The 24,771-nt window shown below is 34.6% G+C and overlaps 2 protein-coding genes across 3 annotated transcripts; one reads left to right on the top strand and one right to left on the bottom strand.

The window, feature by feature from the left end:
* Nucleotides 1–6,468: 6,468 nt before the first annotated feature.
* LOC127118899 (uncharacterized) lies at nt 6,469–8,054 on the top strand. The gene is made up of 2 exons (XM_051049138.1): nt 6,469–6,640; nt 7,642–8,054. The coding sequence occupies exons 1-2, from the start codon at nt 6,588–6,590 to the stop codon at nt 7,874–7,876; spliced, it is 288 nt and encodes a 95-aa protein (XP_050905095.1). The 5' UTR covers nt 6,469–6,587; the 3' UTR covers nt 7,877–8,054.
* A 1,775-nt stretch (nt 8,055–9,829) lies between these two features.
* LOC127118898 (uncharacterized) lies at nt 9,830–14,240 on the bottom strand. Of its 2 annotated transcripts, XM_051049135.1 has the most exons (7): nt 13,780–14,237; nt 13,570–13,711; nt 13,377–13,478; nt 12,627–12,751; nt 10,577–10,857; nt 10,410–10,494; nt 9,830–10,288 (listed from the first exon to the last, which is right to left on the bottom strand). In XM_051049135.1, the coding sequence occupies exons 1-7, from the start codon at nt 13,891–13,893 to the stop codon at nt 9,848–9,850; spliced, it is 1,290 nt and encodes a 429-aa protein (XP_050905092.1). In that variant the 5' UTR covers nt 13,894–14,237; the 3' UTR covers nt 9,830–9,847. The 2 variants fall into 2 exon arrangements, with proteins under 2 accessions (XP_050905092.1, XP_050905093.1); XM_051049136.1 differs by lacking the exon at nt 13,377–13,478 and having other exon boundaries at nt 13,780–14,240.
* Between the last annotated feature and the right edge of the window lie 10,531 nt (nt 14,241–24,771).

The following is a 24,771-nucleotide window of genomic DNA, read 5'->3' as shown; positions in this document are numbered from 1 at the left end:
TCCAGTCTCTGGTCTTTTCTGTTCAGCCAGTGTTCTCCTTTATCTCATTGACTACTCTGGTATTTATAGGCCAAATTTCGCAGCTTGTGGGCTTTGAATGAGGACAACTCAGGCCCAAAACTTTTCTGATATTTCTGAAATGCGCGTCCTTCGCCTAGCGAAGGATCTGCTCGCCTAGCGAGCATGACAGTACTCTTCGCTAGGCGAAGCATCTGCTCGCCTAGCGAGCATGACAGCTCAGCGGCAGATTCTTGCTTCTTCAAGCTTGACAATTTGCCCATTTGAACCTGTTTCTGATTGACATGCTGAGATGCAATATGAAATGCTAAATGACCTAAAAAGTGAATGCATGAATGGGGAGGGCAAATTTTGGGGTGTTACAATATAGAAAAGAGAAACATCTGTTTTGTAAATATAATGTGAAAGAAAAGAAAAAAATAGAGAAAATGAAAATGAATGCTTGCTTGGAAGAAAAATAGTGAAAAACAAAAATTGAGTTGTGAAATAAGAGTTGTGAAGGTTTCAAATGAGAAACAAATGGAACGAAGTTGAGATGTGTGAATAATGTACAGTGAATGTCTCTTTTGCATCGGCAATTTCGTTTTCAATGGCCTTAGAAATGACCCTTGTTTGTTAACCTAACCAAGCTTCAACCGAAAAGTCCTTAGTGATCTTCGTACTTCCACATTACCATTTATAATTGTTAGACATTGTATGAATTGAATTGATTTCTTCATTGTTTGTTGGAGAGTGAGATTATTCCCGCGGTTGCAAACGCGTAATTTCTTCAATCCTTATTCGAAGAGGAGAGATAGGGTGATTCATTCAAGATAATATTGTTGTGGATAGATACATATTTCGCATTGCTACTAAGTTTTAGTTCTTGTGTATTATTTTATTCTAACCGCTGGAAATTTGTATCTGCTGATTCGCTTGTGTTTGAGCCGTTTTATCCGATTTCGGAGAAACCTTTTTCTTAATGCAAATCCTCTTGTCCTTCAAGAGGCATACTTTGCTTGAGGACAAGCAAGAATCTAGTTGGGGAGAGTTGTTAGATACCCAAAAGTGCTTATTTGAGCTATCAAATATGGGCATCTTTCACTCCATTTCCTTGCTAAAGTGTTCGAAACCACCTTTGTTTTTGATGAATTGCAATACAATGATAAACGATCTTGGTACCTTTGATTTGTGTGTTATTGTGCAGGAATTAGGCATGAAATAATAGAAAATGAAGCCACAAGAAAGTTGGCAAAGGGACCAAAAAAAAGGATGCATTCATCAGCTTGCTCGCTAGGCGAGGGCTGTGGCGAAGATCTCGCTAGGCGAGCACCCAGCGAGAACCCATCGAAGAGCTCCAGTATTTTACAGTAGCAAACATCAACAAACTCACTAGGCGAGCAACCAGCGAAGGGTGTAGCGAACACGTCCAGACTTGGTCAAAAGCGCAGCCAGCACTCACTCGCTAGGCGAGCCATTAGCGAGCTCCCAACGAGCAATTCCAGTAGCAAAACCTCCTAAGCTCGCTGGAGCGAAGGGTGAAGCGTGGGCTTCGCCTAGCGAAGGTTTTGTTCTCCTAGCGAACATGCCAATTTGGCAAAGGATATTTCTTTGGGCGCAGGTGCCTCATTTTGGGGCTCGCTAGGCGAGCCATTCTGCTCGCCTAGCGAGCATGACAGCTCAGTAGCAACACTATAAGTAGCAAGGGCTACTTTTTGGAGCCATACTTTTACACCTCCATACTTTTGTACTTTTGAGATATTTTTCCAGCGTTGCTCTAGAGATACTTTGTGACCTAGAAATCATTTCTCTTCATCTCTTAACAATCTTTCACAAAAAGAAGGTGGATTCCCATCCAATCTCAATTATTCGACTCGGATGTTGATCAACCTTCTTCCGAAACTTGTTGACCAAGCTACCATGAAAATGAGTAGCTAAGTTCTTCATTTTGTCAAGGTTAGATGTAGATGGTCATAAGCTTTGTGTGTATATGAGATGATCTTCATTTGTAAACTCTTTAATGATGAATATATGGTGAAAACTTTGTTTTATTGAAAACTCTTTGTGTTGGTTTATGATCGAGAGATGTTTACCAACTCTTTACCTAGGTTTTCATCCAATCTTGTTTGTTAGCTAGAGATAGTAATGAATGATTTTGTTCACCATAAGGTTGAACCAAAAAGTTGTCATTTTGATAGATTGTGTTAGAGATAAACAATGGATCAAAATGGGAAAACTCACAATGTGTGTTAGAGATAAACACATTGGGAAGACTTTGTGAAATAGTTTACCATCTAAAGGAGTTTATAAGTTTTGTTGATCGAACATATACATGCAAAGTGATCGTCGAACCCTAACTTTGGCAATATTTCTCAAATATTAAAACCAAATCTTTTACCGTATTTTCTCACACTTTTATGCAAGATACCATGACTAAAACCAAAACCCCCTTGTTACTACGAGTTAAGAATTGAAACAACTGTCGAACGGCGGCGATATCTCACAATCCTTGTGGAGACGAAAACAAAAACCCGACACTTAAAAAGACAATCAACAGGTATAACCTTTGGTTCCATCTTTGTAGCCAATAAAGGCACATTTTCTTGCTCTGGGATCGAATTTTGACCTGTGAGCTTGAATAGTTGTTGCATAAGCTAAACAACCAAAGACTTTGAGGTGAAGAAGGGTAGGGGTGATTTTTGTAGCAACTCATAAGGGGTTTTAAATTTAAGCAAGGGACTAGGAATTCTGTTTATGATGTGTACAACATGTTGAATACATAAGCTCCATAAGGAGAGGGGAATATGAGCATGGAAGTATAAGGATCTTGCAACATTTAAAATATGCTGATGTTTACGTTCAACTATGTCGTTTTGTTGTGGAGTTTCAATATAAGACCTTTGGTGAATTATACCTTTGGACCTAAGGAAATCAGTTAAGGTGACAAGTTCAGTCCCATTGTCGGATCTGAGGCATTTCAAAGAAGTATTGAATTGATTTTCTAGATAAGCCACAAAATTAATGATGCAATTTTTGGTTTCACTTTTGTTTTTAAGGAGAATTATCCATGTGAACCTAGAGTAATCATCCACTAAGGTAAGGAAATACCTATGTCCAGAAATAGAAGTTGTGGCAAAGGGCCCCCACACATCAGCATGCAATATTTGAAAAGGAAATGCAGAATTGGTAATGCTATTTGAGAAAGGTAATTTCTTTTGCTTAGAAAAATGACAACTATCACAGGGTGTCATATTATTTTTACAAGGTATGTAAGGAAACTGCTTAGAGATGATTTGCATACCAGATTCAGAAATGTGACCTAATCTGGAATGCCATTTCTCAAAAGAATCAGAGGAAATAGAATTGCAAGAAGAAAAACTAGTGGCAGTATCTATTACATACAATCCTCTTTGGAGCTTAGTTGTACCAATCGTTTCCAAGGAATGGTTCTGCAAAATTTGACAAGAGTTAGTGGTGAAACTCAAATGACACTTATTTGTGCTTGCTAACTTTGTGACAGAGATTAGGTTCACTTGAAAACAAGGGATGTAGAGGACTTGGTGGATAGTGATAGATGGGGATATAACCACACTACCCGAAATAGAAGCCAAGACTTGTGAGCCATTTGGTAAAGACACAGAAACAGGGATAATATTTTGATATGTAGTAAAAAAGGAAAGATCAAAAGTGATGTGATTAGTAGCACCAGTATCTAATATCCAAAGATTGGAAGGCTTACCAAGTTGGGAAGAAGCAGCAGGAGAATGCATAGCAAAAGGAGCAGTTGTTACAACATTAACTGTTGGTTGGGAACCAAGTTTTGACTGTTGAAGGGCTTCAAGGATGCCTTGATACATTTCCTGAGTAAATTGAAACGTGGAGTGTGCAGATGAGCCTTGTGAAGCAGGCTCCAAAACAGCAGCATTTGAGGTATTGTTGGCTTGAGATGAGGGATTATTTTGCTTGTGTGTCTTGTACCCAGGAGGATAACCAATCTTCTCAAAGCAGTTATCAATAATGTGGTTGTTCTTACCACAGTGAGTGCATGTGCGATTACCCCCTTTGAAAGAACCTTGTCCCTTTCCCTTGTAGTAACTCCCTTTGTTATTAGAATTGTTGTGATTAAAGCTAACTTGCATAGCTACGACAGATTCAGATGCAACTTCAGTAGCAGAATTTTGGTTAGAGCTAATCAGTTCTCGCTCTTGTTGCAAAACCAATGAAAAAGCTTGTTCAATATCAGAGAGAGGGTTCATCATCATGATTTGGGATTTGGAGTGCAAGAAACGTTCATTCAAGCCTTTTAGGAATCGAATAACAAAGTCTTGTTCACGATAGGCTCTAACAGATTCAATTGCGCCACAAGAACAAGGAATTGAACACTTACAGTAAGGAAGAGGACAATAATTCTCCAATTCGTCCCAATAAACCTTCAATTGAGTGAAGTAATCTGAAACATCAAGATTTCCTTGACGAAAGCGATACAGATCCTCTTGCAGATCAGAAATGCGGAAGATGTCACTCTGTGAGAAACGAACGCGCAAATTCTTCCAAACTCCTGCAGCAGTGTCAATCCAAAGTACAGAACGAGCAATGGATTCAGAGAGAGAACGATGAAGCCATGCCAATACCATCGTATTACATCGGATCCATGGCGCGTACATCGGATCGGAGACGGGAGGCTTCGGAAGAGCGCCATCAACGAACTTATCTTTGTTCTTCGAAATCAGCGCGATATGCATCGAACGTGACCAGGTATGGTAATTCTTGGCGGTTAGCGGCGGCGAAACAAGAATCAACGCCGGATTCTCGTTCGGATGCAAGTAGTAAGGGTTTGCAGAGTTGGTGGAGAAATTAATGTGGTTCTGGAGCGCCATAGATGCACCTTCAAGGAGAAAGAGGAAAGGGATGAATCGAGAAGAGAAAAAAAAGAAGCAAGATTCAGCCGGAGAAAACGGTTACAACTGGTGGCTACCAGAACTCAGATGAGCTCTGATACCATGTTAAGAATGTGTGGTTTGGGCCTAACTCAACCCTACAAAACCGGTTAGTAGAGTGAGGACTGCCCCAACTTATAAACACATGTTCAGGCCATATATTGTCCGATGTGGGACTCTTAACACACCCTCTCACGCTCAGGACTGGACATCTGGAGCGTGGAAATAAATGGTGGGTGGCCCGATAGCGGAAACCATAGTAGGTGACCCACCGGATCTTAAACGAGGCTCTGATACCATGTTGACAAAAGGATCAAAATAGTAAAGGGAACTCATTTACTTTGATTGAATAAAGAAATTAATAAGCGTGCTGTTACATTGGTGATTAGGAGCTTATATATACTGCTAGATAACAAAGCTAATTACAGTAAATAACTAATTACCAAAGAGTAAAAATAACTATGTTAGGCTAACTATAGAAATGTTAATACCACCATATATAATATTTCTTATCGTAGCTGGTGTCACCATTATCATTGCATTGTTGCATTTTATGGAGGGAAGTGGAAATTGTGAGCACGAAGAAATACATATGTATTGAATAGAACAAATAAGAACTGTTTCACCATATGATCATTACAAACTGATTGATCATGTGACTAAGGTATATTTTGCTTGTTGAATGTATAATCAGTTTCCTGCGTCTAACTTGAGACGAGAAGAGCCGACTTTGCCTCTAACTTGGCACGAATACAAGGGATGACTATTCTCCGATGAAGGGAGCAACAAACCTCCCTGCTCAGCACGCTCAGTTTGTCTACTATGGCCAACTCCTACAACACAGAAAAGAACAGATTAAAATGACCCACAAATGGCGTAATGTTATTTTGTAGAAAAAATGAAATTCAACCGATAAGGTATATTAGCACATAACAATTTCATAAAATACTATACATGACTCTATCCATGCATTGAATTCTACAATGATTTTTTTTTTGCCTTTTCATGTAAAAATATGAAAAACAGTGAGGCAAGAAATTTGAAAATAAATTTGGTAAAACAAATCTTGTGAGTATATTACTATTCAGTAATCATGAAATGAAAGTTTCTTTTAATAAAAAATAAAAAGGTTAAATTCAATATAAGCAATTTTAAAAAAAATTATATATATATATATATATATATATATATATATATATATATATATATATATATATATATATATATATATATATATATATATATACATACATATATATATATATTAGGGATCAATTTAATCTAAAAATATTTTTTTTTACTTATTTCAAATCATAATCTTTAAATTAGATTTAATCGATTGGTTAATTAAGAAAAATGATAATTTAATCTTGAAATAGATTCAATTTAAAAGTTATGATTTGAAATAAATTAAAATAATTTATTTTTGAATTTAAAAAAATACAAAAATGAAAAATGAAAAATGTATTTTACCGGTTAAAGAAAATTAAAAATAGAATATGTCTTTTAGCGGATAAAAAAATATTTGCAAATAAGAATAAAAGAAATTTTAACCAAATAATTTGATGATTTACCCACCGGCGGAGAAGCTGAGTCTCGCTTTAACGATCCATCACTGAAACCTATCTCGATTCATTCATCTGCGATTCCAAAATGGGAGGAGGTGAAGAAAATGTAAAGCATCTCGAAGATTGTTCTGTAGCCAAGTTAGTCAATTTCTTCTCACTTTAATTTTTCCATCATTCATAACTTCATCAAAACATATCTTAATTCATTTTCCGATTCGTGGTTGTTGCTTGAATTTGTATTAGAAATTTTGGATTCTTTTCTTCTATTTGGTTATAAATCTGCAATCACCTAAGTTGAATTGTCACTGTATAAAGTGTCTATCTTATTGGATTAAATTAGGGTTACCTAAAATCATGATGCTCATGGACTCTGTTACTCTCAAATGTGGAATAGCATGTGTTTGGAAACAGAATCAGTGAGAGAGTAATTTGAAGAAAAATTCTTCTGTAGTGAATAATTCTTACTTTATCGATTTTTGACTTATGAATCATTGATTATTCAAAACAATTGTGTTTGATACCTGGTTTGGGCTTGAGCCCCAAAACGAGTATGCTGGGTCTGGTGAGCTTGTAAGCGGGGGACACCTCTGAAAAAAGACGTGTCCATGTGAGTGTCTGACACCGACACTTGTGATTACCTTCGGTTGTTCATTTTTTCAAATTATTACTAGTGTCGAAGTGTCAGTGACGGTCCGTGCTTTATAAAACATAGCTATAGTGAGAGAGTATGGTAAGGGAAAGACATTGAAAATAATTTTCTGTTAGAATCTAAGAGGTTTAAGCAGAAAGAGAATTATCTATTCTCTGAGGATTTGTATTTTGGGGTTACACTCTTGTCTTATAGTAATACAATTTTTGTAGTCAATAATACAATATTTCTATTTCATCTGGATTTGGGTATTGAATTGCTCTAGTCTGGCTGCTGGTGTAGTAGGACTATCAATCATTTGTATTAGTGGGTTCCTTTATTACCTTTTAAGTTTTGTTTTCTGTTAAGTTTGTTCTTCATTCTTCTGTGATTTTGTTTATTCTATTTGTTTCCTTCATTACCTTTTAAGTTTGTTTTTCTGTTATGTTACAAATGACATCTTCAAAGGTGAATTTTGTTAGCAATGTTACTGAACATAGAAAATTTGCAGTGCATTGGGAACTTGGGTATTCTCTGTGGCCGGAGCTTTGCTGGCAATTCCGGTAGGAATTAAGCGCAAATCTCTTGGACCCCTTGTATTTTTTGGCACCACTGGCACTATGCTGGATATTATTATGGGAATTACCGCGTGTGAAAGAGAACATGCAGAGCACCAAATGAAGCTACTTGAAGCTCAAAATGCTGCATCTGAAATTTCGTTGGATGAGACAAATACTGATTCATAACTTCTGTATCTTGATGTTGTCATTGTTGTCAAATTTGTATGGTCAGACAATTGTAACAAACTTAATGCAATTTTATGGCAACCTGATCAAATGTGCCTTCTATGTTTGTTGTTGGCCTTTATCCTGCAGCAGTTTAAACAAAAGGTGAATAACTTAATGAGAAAGCTTTCTTAATTTATTTTTTGTACAAATTTCAGAAATGATTGGTTCTTTCTTCTCCTAGTTAAAAGGTATTGGAGGGAAAAGGAAAAGGCCATAATGGATTATTTTTAGCATAGCTACAAAACCATAAATACCTTTTCAAATACATCATTCCAAAAACATTTCTCATTTGGTAAAGTTTAACTTTTCAATAATTATTTATTGCTATAGAACAGTTTTCGTGAAGAGTATTTTTGAGAATATTATTGTTCTACCTGAGATCGATAAAACATTATTTTATGTACTTATAATCAATTTTAAATATTTTGACCGGGAAACCAAGTTTAGCTTTTGAAAAAGACCAACAAAGCAATTTTAAAGATGTAGAATTGATTTTTAGAATAATGTTGAGATGTATGATTCTTCTACAGTATAAATGATTTTTTCTCTAAAATTTATTTCATTTAAAACTAGAATCTGTAACTTTAAAATTTAAATGTGATTTTTTTATTGAAATTTACTATTCAATTCACTTCTACATAAATTAAATTACATTCAACCTAATTTTAGTTAGAATCAATTTACACAATAATTCATTCAAAATCAAAGCAAACACACAGTGTGATTTAAATTATATTCAACCTAATTTTAATTAAAATCAATGTACACAATAATTCATTCAAAATCAAAGCAAACACTAAGGTGCGATTATAAGTTGATTAATTTTGGAAGAGTGCGCACCGAATCCGCCAAAGTAAAAACTCAAATAACAATTCACTAAAATTAGGTTTTTTAAACACCAGACTTAGGGCCTGTTTGAAATGCATTTTAAAAACTCTTTTTTAGTTTTTGAAAATTTAAAATTTTAAAACTTGTTTGAATATAATGTTTTGCAAAAGTGTTTTTAAAAACTCTTTTCTATTTTTCAATTTTTAAAAGCAAAAAAATGAAACAGTTTAGTTGTGTTTTGCTTCTTACTTTTTAGTTTTTAGTATTATAAAACTTGAATAAAAAACATAGAAATTTATAATTTTCATTAATAGCATTAATGTAATTTTAACCATTTTTATATTTTAAAAATAAAATAGAAAAACGTATTTGAAAGAGTATGTTATTTCTTTTATTTATGCTCTTTTTATGTATAAGTAACCTTTTCAAATATGTTTATTTATTTTACTTAATTTTTTTTGTGTTTCTTAATTATTTTTACTATATAATATTTTTTTCTATTAAACGTGGAATCTCATTTTTTACTTGTTTTTTTCTTATTATTATTACAAACAAGTGTTATGTGATTTGTAAAATTAAAAGTTGATTTAACCAAATTATTTGTATTCGACTAAATATCAATTAATTTTCTTAAATTTATAATATTTTATATAATAAAATAGATTTTAAAAGTAAATGATAAAATATGCATTTTTATTCTCTTTTTAAAATACTATTAAAAGATTAAATTATCAAACAAGTTTTTTCATTTTCATATTTTCAAAACAGTTTTTAAAAATTAGTTTATCAAACAAATTTTTTTATTAATTTTCTTCTTAAAAATAATTTTTGAAAATAGATTTGAAAAACAAATTAGAACTAAAATTGAAAAGTCTTTAGCACTTACCGTTTCTTTGAAAATTGTATACCAACACAAACTAACCATTTAAAGGATGGTGTTAAAAGTTGTACTATTAGAAATTTATCAATTATAAAATGGTAAATTTATGTGGTGTATACTAACAATGTTTATAACGAGATTGATCGTAAGGCACTTAGCAATAATATTCGGGATATTGCGGTTGGAAATTGGAAGGTGCAAAGTGGGAAATATAAATGTAGTCAATTAGTGCCAAAACAGGGCAATGTTGCAGAAACCATTTCAAATTTTCCATTTTCAACATCTATGTAGGGATCAACAAGGATCTCAAATTTTAGAGGACTGTTCTTTCCTTGTTTCAGCAATAATTTTAGAAAAATTAACCAGACATGATAAAAGTTAAATGGTTTTGTACTAAGATGTTTTTCCTCCAATTGTAAGCTCTTACACTTCTCTAATGAACTGGCACTGGGAAGTCCTTCCCGAGAAAGTCTCGGGTTATTAGAAAGTATTTCATCGGCCTCTTTCTCCTTGGAAATATTTTTTGTACCCGGATTTTGATTAAGCTTTTGCTCTCTATAACTCGAATAGACATTTTCAGCCTTAATGTTTCCAAATAAGATTTCTGCAGCCTTGTTCTTGACGAGAACTGGCATGAAGTATGATTCATCCCACACATATAACTGTGAAAAATTGCATCAATAAGAAATGTTGAGAACGTCCAAGAAATTGCACATAAATTAATCCTCAGAAGTCAAATAAATGTTAGAATATGATCTCATTAAAAAACTTATCTATATTTACCATGAAAGGCCTATATATCGAGCATACTGCATGAAGTCGGCTTGAACTTTTCGAACAAACTAGTGGAAATGCATTTTGCACAGATCTGAAAAAAGGGAAAGAATTATCACTGATCATAATATTAATGGAAGGCATAACAACGCTTAAGTTATCATCTTAAGTCATACTCTGAACCTAAGGGTGAACCGCATAGCTGGCAGCCAGTGCATAAGAGATCTTCCACCAAGTTATTATCCTTAGCTTTGCAAACTCTCTTACTAAGGAAAATCTTCTCTTTCACAGTATCAACTGAAGTCTTGACATTACGTAATGGAACAATTTCACAAATCGATGCTAGGACAATAGTCTTGCACGATGTTGTTAGTTGAGAGACTTCAATAAGTGAATAGCAGTCCTTAGGCACTCTCTCTTCAAGAACTGTCCAGTTTCTAGGCAGGTACTCTATTTTCTGTGTACATTACATGGATGCATTAGTCTATCTAAAACACACAGTACATAAAAAATCATATTGATCAGACTAGTGTTTGAAAGTGAAGGAAATCTGCTTATTGATGAAAAATTGAAAACCAATTAACCAGATAGGTGAAATGGATGTGAACAAATAAAAGGATTTGCTAGCTTACACAATTAGGAACACAAAAGGTATCTAACATTTCACAACAATAAGTGTACACAAGGACACAACCTCACTACTCAAATTTAAGATACGATTTACAAGTATACAGATTTGAAACTTGTACTTACTTTATCTCTTCTAAATACACCTAAGCTATCATGTAAATCTTCAAACAACAGATATCCTAACTTCCTCTGAACAGTATAATAATGTATGATAAAAGCAACTAGTAACACCATAAATCCAATAGCAGAACTACACCCATAAGATGTAGTGTGTTAAGTGTTAACGATAGTTTTTCCGAACTCCCAAGATATCTTCTCAGTTTTTTTTAGTGAGATACACTTTGCTCCTGTATGGAACTCGGTAAGTTGACTTCCTAGATGATTGGATCCCGCAACACTGCTCTGGCGGAAGACGTGCTCACAAAGACACTCAGATGTCTGAGTGAGATAGAGCTTTTTTGCAGGGGTATTAGTGAAAGTTGTAAAGCGATCAGGGTTTATTCCTATTTGTACTAATAAGAGTCCAGCAAATACTCGTCTATTTGAGTGATTTGATTGCCTGATCATGTTGGCCTGGCTTCTCGTAGTCACAGTTATGGGTGGCACAATAAGGCTAAGATAAGAATGTTACAGACTCATGTTGATAAGATCGTTTCCTTGTCACAGTCATATATGACTTCATATGCGCTGAACTCTTCTCATTCTATGCCACAGAAAGTCTATTTTATGAGTAATAGAAGACTAGGGTCGTCCTTGGTCAACTGTGTACGGAGGTCAATTCCATTGCACAAGCCCTCTAGACTCTTTAACTATTCTATGCTAATGAGTCTAATGTCGTTAAATTGTACTTCAGGGTTGTTACTCTCACATTTGCATCAGGTTGAACTCTGGATTAACCTTGGTACACACCCCATCAAAACTATTGAGGTTACACTTATCTACAAGTGTTTTCTATTGCATATTTATTTAACATGTGATCCTACGTATGTAATTAATTGTGTATTATTTGATATCTAAAGAATCCCTTTTAGAGTGATAAGATCTATACATACAAATTTTGGAAAATCAAACTCCATAACTCCTTCATTGTATTTTTCATTTTCTTTATGCATTCAGGTACGTTTCTACTCTCCAAACATCTTTATTCATTTCCTTGATAAGTTAACATATAAAACAAAAACCTTTTTATATGATGGTTATCATTCTTATAACATCTCCTTTTCTAATACATTCCTCAACAATAAATGAGCTAGGAGATCCCTGAAGCTCAAGCTCACTTACCTCATGCTTAATATGCTAATGAACAATGATAAAACACATCGCTGGTACACAATTTTTTACAAAATGAAAAAAATCACTCAAATGCATTCCCTAAACAGAAAGCATGACTAAAAATGCACTAGATGAACTTTGAGCATAACCAAAAACAGGATAATGTGAATGAGGAAGAGAAAGTCAACGCAATCATAATCATAGCAATATTAGAGCACATTGATAAGGCATGAATCTAGAATCTAGAATGAAACAATGTAAACCCAACCTCTGAATTTTCATAGACCATACAAGGAACAACTACAAAGCAAATAGAAAGAGTACTTGAGTAGACTGCAACTTGATGTTGCAGATAGTGGTCCGAGACTGCCGCACCCACTTTATTACCCTACTTAACTTCTCCTTCGTTGCTGTCCCAATTCGACAACCTGCTACCATCTCTTCAACATCTGTTCAAGAAAGTATACTATAAATACCAAATTTATATTGTTAATATTTCGATACTTACGATATTTGCTATAATGCACCTAAATTCAAGCGTTTGAAATATTTAATTAACTATCTATCCTTTCTCCAAGGAAGGTTCTTTGGTGGACCGCCTTACTGTGGACGATCATTTCAAATTGATTTACAAATCACATGAAACTATAGCGATGATCAACAAGGCGCCTCTAAAGTAGAAGTTCACATTCTTCTTCAAACTTACAGCTGAAATGGTGGCTTAATTGGTATCGATTTGAAAAAAAAATAAGAAGTTTGAACAATTTTCAAGTACCAATCCACCGTGGACCACCTATCACAGTGGTCAGGTCCATAGGCATGGCAGTCTTAAGTTTCTGGAGGTCCTGTGTAGGTAAGTCATGGTTCAACTATGAAAAATCAAATAAAGAGTCCTATTTTGCCATAGTTAAACTATGACAAATGTTTTACGAGATCATATTTAGCCATGCTTAAACTGCGGCAAATTCTAGGTCATGTGAGGTAGTATGTCTAACATGCCCTCAAAGACGACCTGTCGAGAGGACCTATCAAGATGGTCTAAGAAAATAAATAAACAGAATTAGGGTTACAGACCCTTTGAAATAAGTGAGTGGAAAGGATGAACCAAGCAAAACAGAGAAGACCACTGAACAGTTTTGGCTTCAACCACACCCCCATATTTAGTAATCATGAAATCTGCCACATTTCATCAAAACGACAATAATCATATCACACTGAAATCAATTTCAAAAATCAATAACAGCTAGATAGAACAAAAATAACATACTCTGTAACAAAACGACATCTCCAGCCGAAACCATTGACCCCATTTGATTCTGCCAAAGAGAAACTCCAAAATACGGCATCGTATCATCGCCGACTTGAATGTCGATTCGCGTTAGGTCTTTTCCAGATTTGGACGATTTGTACTGTTAATTGGTAATAATGATGATCAGAAATGGAGGAATGTGAGAAAGGGAAAGAATGAGGAAGAAACCTGAACGGGGAAGCAACGGTGAACGAAGACGAGAAGTTGAACGAATTCGCCTATGTGATGAGAGGCATTGCAGAGATCTATGAGAGGACCGTACCATCCAAATGGTGAAGCCATTTACATCTAGCATAAAAGGTGGTGTTCGGAAATGGGGTGGAGAAAGTTGAAATGGGAGACTAGTTCTGGGAAAATAAATATTCAAAATAGCTACTAGAGTTTAAATTCTTTTCACATTTGTTCTTGATCTTAGGAGTTAAGATTGAGAGAGTGAAAATAGCTACTAGAGTTTAAATTCTTTTCGAGGAACTAAAATTTGTGTACGAAGCAATTTATAGTAATTGTCCATCGTAATTAAGTGTGTATTTCTCTAGCTAAGATGTTACCAAGAATAGATTTTGGATGTCTTTCCATAAGCAAACTTTATTTGCAATGTCCTCTTCTTATGGCAGAAAATTGTAAAAATTAAAAATATAGTTGCTTATAATCTGAACAAAGTGCAACCTTATTCATGTAATACAATGGACACAATAACTAAAATGAAGAAGACGAAACAAATTCGAAAAAAAAATATAGAGATTTAAGTAAAAAGGAGATTATCAAGTTAAATGAAAGAATTTTATCAAGTATAGTAATTTTAAAGGATATTTAAGTCATTTTTGTAAATTATTAACGGATACGAATACTTGCCAGTATGAGTATTATCAAATCTATATATGTGCCCGTAAAGAAATGGATAACTAAATATCTGTTTATTTTATCCATGGGTACCCATTAAGCTACCCAACCTGTGTCGTGACGAGTTTTACCCGCGAGTAGGGTTTTTTTGTCATCCCTAATCATGACTTATTCAAAATGACTCTACATTGTGGTCCATGAAGGGCGTCAACTTGATTGACTGCCTCTCCCTCATGGGACTTAGACACGCGCTCCTTATCTTTCTCCTTTGTGGCTGGCGATCTTGTAAACACAGGTCATGATGGTCGTCATGACTGGGTTGCGCTCGTCATGATAGTCAGAACTTGGTATATTTTTCTCTTTTCGCAATTTTCATCATTTTTCAGTACAAAGACTTCTAGATGATATGTACCTGAAATACACAGCACAAAACCAACATAACACCGTAAAAGTGGACAAATTTACCCTAAAACAAGTAGTAATTAAGCTAAATAAGTGGTGAAGTTTACGTGTTATCATAAAGTGCATGACTTTTTTTAGATTCATAGAGCTAGTGTTGTTGTACTTAACTGGAAAATTCCAAGATTAATACTATAATCACAATTATTACTCCATCTATATTATTTGTGCTAAACTACTTGCAACAGCGTGTTATGCTTCTATTGTGGAAAGTGCAACACTTGCTTGTTTTTACTATGCCAAGAAACAAGAGAGTTATCAAGAAATTGACATGTTTCACTATTGCTTTTCTGATCCATTTTACATCCTCCCAAATATGAATTATAGTATATAACCAAAGTGAAATCCCTTCTTTAAGATACCATAAACACATAAGTTATGGATCAGTGAGGTGCCTCATAATGCGTTTGACCACAAATTGGTGTGTTTCTTTTGGATTTGCTTAAAAACATGCACACATGAAAATACTAAACATAATATCAAGACAATTTGCATTAAAATATAGAAGGGAACCGTACTTAATTTTTTCTATTGACTTGTCTCCCTCGTTTGTGTCTAAGTAACATGATATGCTCATGAGAGTTGATATTTATTTCTCATTTTGCATCCCAAATTCATTGAGAAGCTCTCTATAATGTTTTGATTAATTAATGAGAATTTCATATTTTCTTGATGGATTTGAAGAGCATGGAAATAGTGGAGCTCACTCATCATAGACATCTCAAATTCACTTTGCATGATATTAGAAAAATCCTTACATAGAGATTCATTACTAGCACCAAAAAGTATATCATCCATATAAATTTGAACAAGAAGAATGACATGCTTAGATTTTTAAATGTAAAGAGTTATACCAACCTTCCCTCTATCAAATTGTTTTACTTTATAAATTTGCTCAAATGATCATACCAAGTGTGGTATGCTTGTTTTAAATCATTTAAAGTCATTTTCAATCTGAAAATTTGATCGGGAGAAGAAAAGTTTTTAAAATCAGGAGATTGATCAACATATATTTCCTCTTGGATGTAGCTATTTAGGAATACGCTTTTAACATCCATTTGGAAGAAATTTTGAAAAGGGGCTAACCGTATATGTTTTGAAATGTTAAGGGACCCAAATGGTCCTTTTAAAGTTATGAGAGCAAAATGAACTTCGACTACAAGATACGGGCAAAAAAAGGGTATTAAGCCTAAATAGATCTATGATGCAAGAGAAGTCAAGAAGCGTACAAATGGCTTTTAATCTAGCTATGTGAGCATAGATTTCATAAAAATCTATGACCACCTATTTATTGTAACCTTTCGCAACAACTCTTGCTTTGCTTCTTAAAATAGTATCATTTTCATCAAGCTTGTTATGAAAGACTCATTTGGTTTCAAACACTACATTAGTTTTAGTTTTGGGAACAAGTTCTCAAACATTTGTTTCTTTCAAATTGATTAAACCTTCTTGTATAGAGAGTTGCCAATTTTCATTCAATGATAGATTCATTTATGACATCTTTCCCAATTTTAGAAATAAAAACCATGCAATGAAATACATGCTTAGAGAGTGTCGATTGGTTACCCTTTTTGAGATATCTAATCTTCATTTTTAATGGGATTGTATCTTATTGTTCTTTATTCTTTGGTAGACCTTTGTGAGGTTGTTATACTTCCTCATTTTCATTTTTGTTCTCTATGATGTTCTTTTCCATAATACTTGCATAATTGATAACTTTTATCTTTACGAGTTTTAGATATTCAAATCAAAGCTTTTACGGGTTTAGCTTCTAACCCAAACAAATAATTCCTAAGTGGATAATATTCAACCAAGGTGTATACAAAAGATTCCTTGATGAATTTACAATTCTACCCTTCTATAATTACACAACATCCTCACTCACAAAAGGAATTTCTCAAATAAGCACTTCGGTTAAACTAGTAGTGGGATAAAGTAAAATAAAAAATTTAGAGGGAGAGTGAGAAGTGTCAAAACACGTTTCTCGATGAAATGAAATGAGGACAGGAAAATTTATTTATATCCTAGAGGTTGGCTCAAAAATGAAATTGGTTTTAATGCACTTTAAGGCAATCTAATCGATTAAAGTCTAATGTTAATCAACTAGAAACTTTAATGGTAATCAATTACTAGTTCCAAAAAGGAGGGAAAAAGATCATTAAAGTGATGTCGTAATCGCTTAGAGCTTACTTATGAACTGATCTAACCGATTAAACAAGAGCTTCAATCTCTTAGAAAGGGTAAAACTTTGCCCATAGCAATTTTGATTGCTCCCAATTCATCTGGCACAACTTTAAGTCAGAAAATGTTTTCTTGAGAAAAATCAGTTTGAAAATAAGTTTTAGTGTGTGTATGTGTGTCTTAGCCATGTACTTTTACGAGAATGCCCTTTTTCTTTACACAATATTCACTTACTAACTAAGGTAGGGTTTTCTTGCACTTCAAGACTTTGTCGGATGCTTTCTTTTGTAGACATTTATTTGATTTCACTTGAGATGAGGCTTGAGCTTATATTCCATTTGGTTGCCATCATCGGATATTCAAATCCATCAACCCTGATAATTAGTTTTATCTCTTTGTCCATTTAAGCACTTATTATTGATTTCATAAATAGATTATCATCATGAATAGGTTTCCATTATCAAAACTCCAACAAAAGATGATGTCCTTGTTAAAGACATGTCACATGCCAAACACCACGCCTATTATTTTGGAAAAAACATGTACATCAAAATATAAAAAGGTTAGAGGCATTGAGATTTCCTCCTTTATAAATCTCATAGGGCGTAAGTTTTAGATATGTCTTATCAAGAATTTTTTCGTCCTCACTAGATCTTCAAAAGATCATTTTTTTTGTTTCCATTACTTCATTTTGTTGTAGATTTTGAGCAAAAACGTGTGGACAATATCATTTTCGTTGCAAATATTTTCAAAATCCTCATTTTGAAATTCACACCCATGATTGTTTTGGATAAATGAAATGTTGAGACCTTTTTTATAGTTTAATCTAATTTTTTAAAGGGACCAAAAGTTTTTTTTTTTTAGAAATAAAAAGTGTCCATGTATAGCGAGAAAAATCACCCACAATTACAAGTGCATAATAATTTCCACCAAAACTCAAGAGTATGGATGGGCCAAATAGGTTCATATTTAAAAGTTATAAATACCTATTTGTATAAATTATATTTTTGGATTTAAAAGTCACATTTACTTGTTTTTCATTTCAAAACCTAATTTTGGTAGACCTTTACTAATTCCTTGCATATTAAATTAATTAAGCAATCCATGTGAATGTAAACTATTCTTCTTTGTCATAGTCAAGATTCATCTTCTTTACTAAGAAGACATCATGCATCATTTGAAGGTTGTTTATTTAAATTGGCAGTATAAGTACTCCCATTTCTTTTAGTAAAAATAGTTTGTTTGTTTTCTGATATTTTGACCTTGCATATAGAAGAATCAAACATTACTTCATTACCTTTGCCACAAAATTGACTGATACTAAGTAAGTTGTGCTTTAAACTTTCAACAAGTAAAACATCTTTAATGATAGGATTATGTCTCTTACCAACGCAGCTAGAACAAATAATTTTACTTTAGTTGTTGTCACCATAAGATACATAGCCCCATTTATTAGGAGTATAGGATCAGAAAATGTTTTTTGTCTCTATTCATGTACTTTGAACAACCACTACCAAGATACAATTTTGAGTTCGAGATTGTAAAGGACATCTGTATCACAAAATTAAGTCGTAATCATTGGTACCCAAATCATTTTGGGTCCTCTAGTGTTATTGTATTACATGCCGCCTTATGGATTTCATTTCCCCGTGAAATTTGTTTCATTATATTTACATATATAGCATGAATAAGAAGTGTTCTATATTTACCACAATAAAAACATTTAGGCGCGTAATGGTTAAAGGTTTATTTGGGTAACAGATTTTTCTAAAAGACTTAGCATTAGTTTAAAATTGATATCCCAAACCAGATTTATTGTAAGTCCCTTTTTGATTACTTAAGATGGTGTTCAAGTTTTCTCTCCCTTTGATAAATTTATCAAGAGTGTTATGCAAGTCTATAATTTCATTTTTTAAGAATTTGCATTTTACACAATTGATAGGTTCTTCTTGTAAATTTTCAGAAGGAGTAGACTTGATGGCAAACCAATTTGACATTCAACCATTTTTATTATACTTTGTTAAATATGTGGAACTTATAGTTTATTGCCATAAAATGGAGTAGGACTCATGAAATTTTAAATAATAGTTGAGTTGAACAAAACTGAAACAAAGAAAAATTGATGGAAAGGATAGAAATGAGGTGTCACACTCTTTCTACAAATTAGAAAGGATGATAAGCCTTAGAAAATATTCCTTTACATAGTAAGGTAGTTATAACAACTTGTTAATCTCCAGTCATGAAATATTTTGATCTGTCTTATGGATCTTGGATTTAGATCACCTGCAGTCTACACTAAGATAACATACATGTTCCATGGGTGACACTGTGGGCCCACCACATGTCAACCTCGGACCAGGTTTACACCTGGGTGGAATAAGAGGTATGAGCCCTTGGCCAGGCACGACCTCAAAGACGTCCATTAAACTTAGAGCGAAAACCTCATAAGTCAAAGCAAGGCCCGAAGCAATAAACTCAGGATCTAATGCATACACCTTAATCAGGTAATAATGATTTCCAAATTTAAAATTAATATTTACACATTCTCCAATGTAGGGTGTTACATTTACATAAACAAACCATGAAAGAACGTAAAAAAGGATAAGGGCATGGCTAATCTTTGAGCGAGACATTATTCCCATCTTTGACTATCTAGTATGATCGTACTTGCTCCCTCAAAATGTACAAAGAGGAGTAAAAATTCTATAATTATCTAATTACAATAAAGAATTCTCAAAAAGAGTATGATACAAGCGCAAGACTAACTTAAGTCGCTTAATCTAGATTTTGTGCCAAAGAGACATTCCCAATGTGCAAATTCTCGAGATCCTCCTGAGCGGTTGAGAGAGATGCATTCGTAATAGATAGTGAAGCCTGGGAAGAAGCCAGAGATTTATATTTCTTTTCCACTTCTTTCTCTAGTAACTTTACCTAGTAAATAACGAGCCAGGAAGATTGAAATCTCTCAAGGAATTGCATATCCCGATAAGAGAAACGAAAGTCTTTCGTATTTTTTGCAGGTATGTATCACGCTAAAGCGTTATATCACATACATTATCCTGTAATAGTTTTCTTTCCTTACAATGTTGATCAGCTAAAAGAACGTTCATGTGAACGGCCCCACAAATGTCCAGAACAACATAATCTCGTCGAGTGTAATACGCCAGGGTTGACAACTCCTCCTAAAAATCTTTGTCGATTATGTTGGTGAGGTAAGAGAAATCCTCTTCCAAAGTAGACGCTTATTGCTTTTTTGGAGTACGAGGTCCCGACCGATCCAAGAAGAAAGGAACCAAATAACTCGGGGTGCGTGACACGCTTTATGTACCTCTAAGAATCTCAATGTCAAGATCGGCTCCTAGAGAAGTTCCATCCTCGAGCCCACGACAAATCCAAATGAGGGGATCGATGTAATCTCTTCATCACTATGAATAAAGTAGGGATGATGGTTGGTGATGGAATGTTTGAAGACTTAACCATGTTGGGAAATATCAAACTTACCTCTTCATTTGGTGAATTGTCTCATCACACTTCATTGAATGTACATATAATAATTATTAAAATTTCAAGAACATAACAGATAAACCTAACTGGTGTTGAAGAATAGAGACACTGGAAGCTTACCAAAAATGACCTTCCTCTCCTCATTGGTGTTGGCATCCATCAACATGAGGGTTTTAATGAGTCTCTTTAAGAGTTTCTTTTAGGCCTCATGTTGACGGACAAAGCTCTCAGCATAACCCAATTCTTTGAAGAAGATGATTAACCATTTCTTCAAGTAAAGCTCTTCCTGAGACGGATTGTTTTCTTTGTAAATATATGATCCATTCCCCGTCAAAAAAAGGCCTCTGGATCCAAAACTTACGAAATAAACACACGAATCGACATTCTGGTTCAATCTCAATGGCACAAATCTTTGCATGCCATCTTCGTTGATAGGGGTAGCTAGGAAAAATTGATCTTTGAAATGTTTCACGTCTTCAGAATATGCTTAGAATTAACGGGTAACCTGCGCTAGTTTTATTAAGCCTTGGCCATGTGCACGATTTGCCGAGCTATGTTATACCCTGAAAAGATGGAAGTCTTTCGATTTTTTAGACATGATGGGTACCAGTTCCATCAATTAAGAAATATGGTATGTTGCAATAATGAAGATGACAAAAGGATAAAGGTAATGGACCAAAAAACTATATAAGTGTTCTACAAAAATCATGTAATGACTTACTAAAAGAAAGAAAATTGATAATATGAACGGTTTAGATTTTCTCAAGAAACACTCGAGCACTCTAGTTCCCAAAGGTCATCTTGATAAAGCATATGAAAAGACATCTAAAGCATGGGGAGCATTTAAGGCGTGAATTCCCCATGCCTATGACATCAAATCTTAATTTTTCACTCATGTTGGACTACAAATGACAAAAGAGGATAAACGCAACAAATCCCCAGCCTACAAAGCAGAGGCAAAGTTTTGGGGCGCAACTGTTCTAGACTTATCATAAGGCTCAATAGTTATAGCCTAGAGAACACATTGATCCATCACATCACTCATGGTGCAGGTACATTGTTCTAGTTTATAGTGCATATGATCTAAATTCAAGATTCATCAGACAGATTACACATTCCACGCCTAGAGATTAACAAGTTGTTATAAACACCTTACTATATAAATGGAGATATTTCATTTATCAACTTCAATTTTAATTCATATTTCAACCACTCATATTACTCTTATATTGACTTGAGCGTTGAATTGTTAATCATGCAGATCAACCTATATATTACCGCAATGGAAGCTCAAGTCCACCGTTGCAGTTTGCATCCTTTGATCGTCGATCAATTCTAGTTCTCTCTCAAAACAAATTTGTTTCCACAAAATAAGAAAAATAATTATTTCAATCTTAAACTTTGGTCTTGAAAAGCTATAGACATCGTAACTCTCCTGCCTCAAAGATTCATAAAATGTTCTAATAGTAATATCCTTTGAAACATTGGGAATAAAAACATCAGCGTACAAACATAAATCTCTTTGATATAGTTCATCAATTTGAACTACCCTACAATTTGAAACTCATCTATAATAAATAAACCTAGTATAAAAAATCAACATCAAAGGATATTACTATCAGGGTGCTCAAATCCAAATGATCGGAAAAATAGCAAGTGTACTATTTTGCCTTTTATAGTAATAATGGGGAAATTCCCCGAATGTCGATCTCAAGGACTACACGTTAATATCGCGTTTAAATTATCATTCAATTAAACAAAAAGTATTAATTTGGTTTTTAGATGTAAAAATATAAGAATAAAGGTAAAGGCAAATAAGAATGAAAATAAAGGTTTACAGGGAAAAAGGAACAATGCCAGGGAAGGTATATGATTTATCCCTGTAACAAATTTGAGTTACTATTGCATCAACAAATGTCAATTACTACCAGTTCTCAAGGGTATTTTCTCCCAAGTCCTTGGTGAGAAAACCTTTAATCAATCTACCCTAATTTCTATGTCCATAGGCAATTAAGGTGAAGTTAAGCTTTATAATATCAAGAATACTCTGGTTCACACAGGGTATCCCTAGTCCTAGGTGATATTTACTGTAGAGTAACCTTATGAAAACCTTATCAATGGCGGTCCAGCCTAATTGATAACCATAAAACAATATCAATTGGTCCGAAAGAGAAAGCATTAAACACATCAAAAGGTTACCGTAAAAATAATATTATAAATGCAAATGTAAACTCAAATTCGTTACAATTCTAAATCAGGGACACCCCCTAGCATTGGCAGGTTTATCTACTCATATTGTTCAAAACAAATGCAAGATAAAAATTATATATTACAAGTATTTGGATGACTTTGATCGTCAATCACTTCCGCTCATGAAAACCTTCAGCTCTCTGAACGCCTTGCTCTCCATAATACTTGATTGCTTCACAATACTAAGTTTTGCCTTATTCCAAGATGATCTTTCCTTAGTGTCATACGGTGAACTGACTTTAATGTGTTTTTAATCGCAATGTCGCGATTAGCAAGAGTCGCCACCGACTTTTCTTTTATCCAATAAGGAAAGGTGGAAAAGAACAGGAAAGACCTTAATTTAGATTCTTAGGTTCGGGAGGTACATTATACAAAGGGAAGGTGTTAGCACCCTTTGTATCCATGGTTATCCATGGGCTCTTAATTGCTCAATCATTTATGTTTTTTTTCTCGTTTGAACAAGTGTTTGAAAAATGTGTAGAAAATGTTTTGAAACAGAGAATTTAACTTTGTAATGATTCTTGCACGAATGTATACAAAGTGGTTATCTCGTTTAGTTTTGAAAGTCATTTAGAAAAATATAACTCGGCAATGATTCTAGTGCGAATGTATGCCAAGTGGTGATTTTCTAATGGAGGTTTTGAAAGGTGTAAGGTGTGAAAAGGAGTTTTGAATTGTGAATGAGCAATTAAGAGTTATACCTATCCGAGGTCTTTCCGGGCATTTCCTATCCTTATGAGGGTAAAACTGTCCTTACTATTGAGAAGTAGGTAGTTTTATCCTTTGGATGTAAGGGTCATCGTAGGGTCATCGATTGGTCATTGAAGGCAACAGTTGTGAGGATACCTTAGCATTCGAAGGGACGATCATCATTTAACCGTAGGCTACACCGAAGGGTCATCGAGGGACAAAGGCAACATTCGAGGGACTATGATGATTTAACCGAAGGGTCTTTGCTAAGTGCATCCCCACATTCGCGGGACATGACCATAATACCGTAATCGTAGGGTAACAAGGAGAGGTCCGATATCATTTATTTAAAGGCAACGTTTTACAATTAATTAAATAGCCGTAATCAGTTAAGTAATTAGGTCCACATTAAAATTGATACATTAAGACCAATTAAGCCATTAGGGTGGATCTTCGCCATAAGATTAATACATTAAAATCAATTGAGTAATTCAGGGTGAATCTCCATAAGGGTATCCCACACATAAGGTGGAGTACCTAGCCGGCCGTTTCTTCGAGAATATGTAAGCCTTTTGTCGCATCCTGCGAAAAATCAACCGGCGAGCCTAAAAATAAAAACACACAGAGCCGCCACTAAACGTTATTTATCCCAAGATAGGGAAAGGAAACGCTCAGAGAAACCTGGAAAGACATGGTCTCGCGACCAGAGAGAAAAGGTTCGGGAGTCGGTTACGCAAGGGGAAGGTATTAGCACCCCTCACGTCCGTCGTACTCGACGGGATCCACGTCCTAGAATAAAGAAAAGGTTGCTAAACATCACACACACACACAGGTAACGCAGGTGGGGTTAAGAAGAAAGGGCTCGATAAGGTATCGCACCTTATGCCTACATATCTTGTCTGGAACAAGAATCAGAGCCACTGTAGTTCGGCTTACGCACGCCAAACAACACAAAACATACAAACAAGCAAGGGTGGCAAACATGGAGCCCGACAACCACTGGATGGAATTATGTCGGCATCCGAACCAAAACACACTCACAAGGGCAAACGTGGAGCCCGACAGCCAATCCTGGGCTTACGTCAGCATCCGAGCCAAAACAAACAATCAGATAACAAGTTAACGCACGCAAAACAGAAAAAGGTTGCCCGGAGTGGTCTCGCACGACCACCTGCCTACATACCTCGTCTGGAACGAGGATCAGGGCGATGTAGTTCCCCTGAAAGGGAATAAATT

The sequence above is a fragment of the Lathyrus oleraceus genome, chromosome 2 (assembly GCF_024323335.1).
Source record: "Lathyrus oleraceus cultivar Zhongwan6 chromosome 2, CAAS_Psat_ZW6_1.0, whole genome shotgun sequence".
NCBI lineage: Eukaryota > Viridiplantae > Streptophyta > Magnoliopsida > Fabales > Fabaceae > Lathyrus > Lathyrus oleraceus.
Note: the sequence above shows the minus strand (reverse complement) of the source record. Positions and strands in the feature narration are given on the sequence as shown.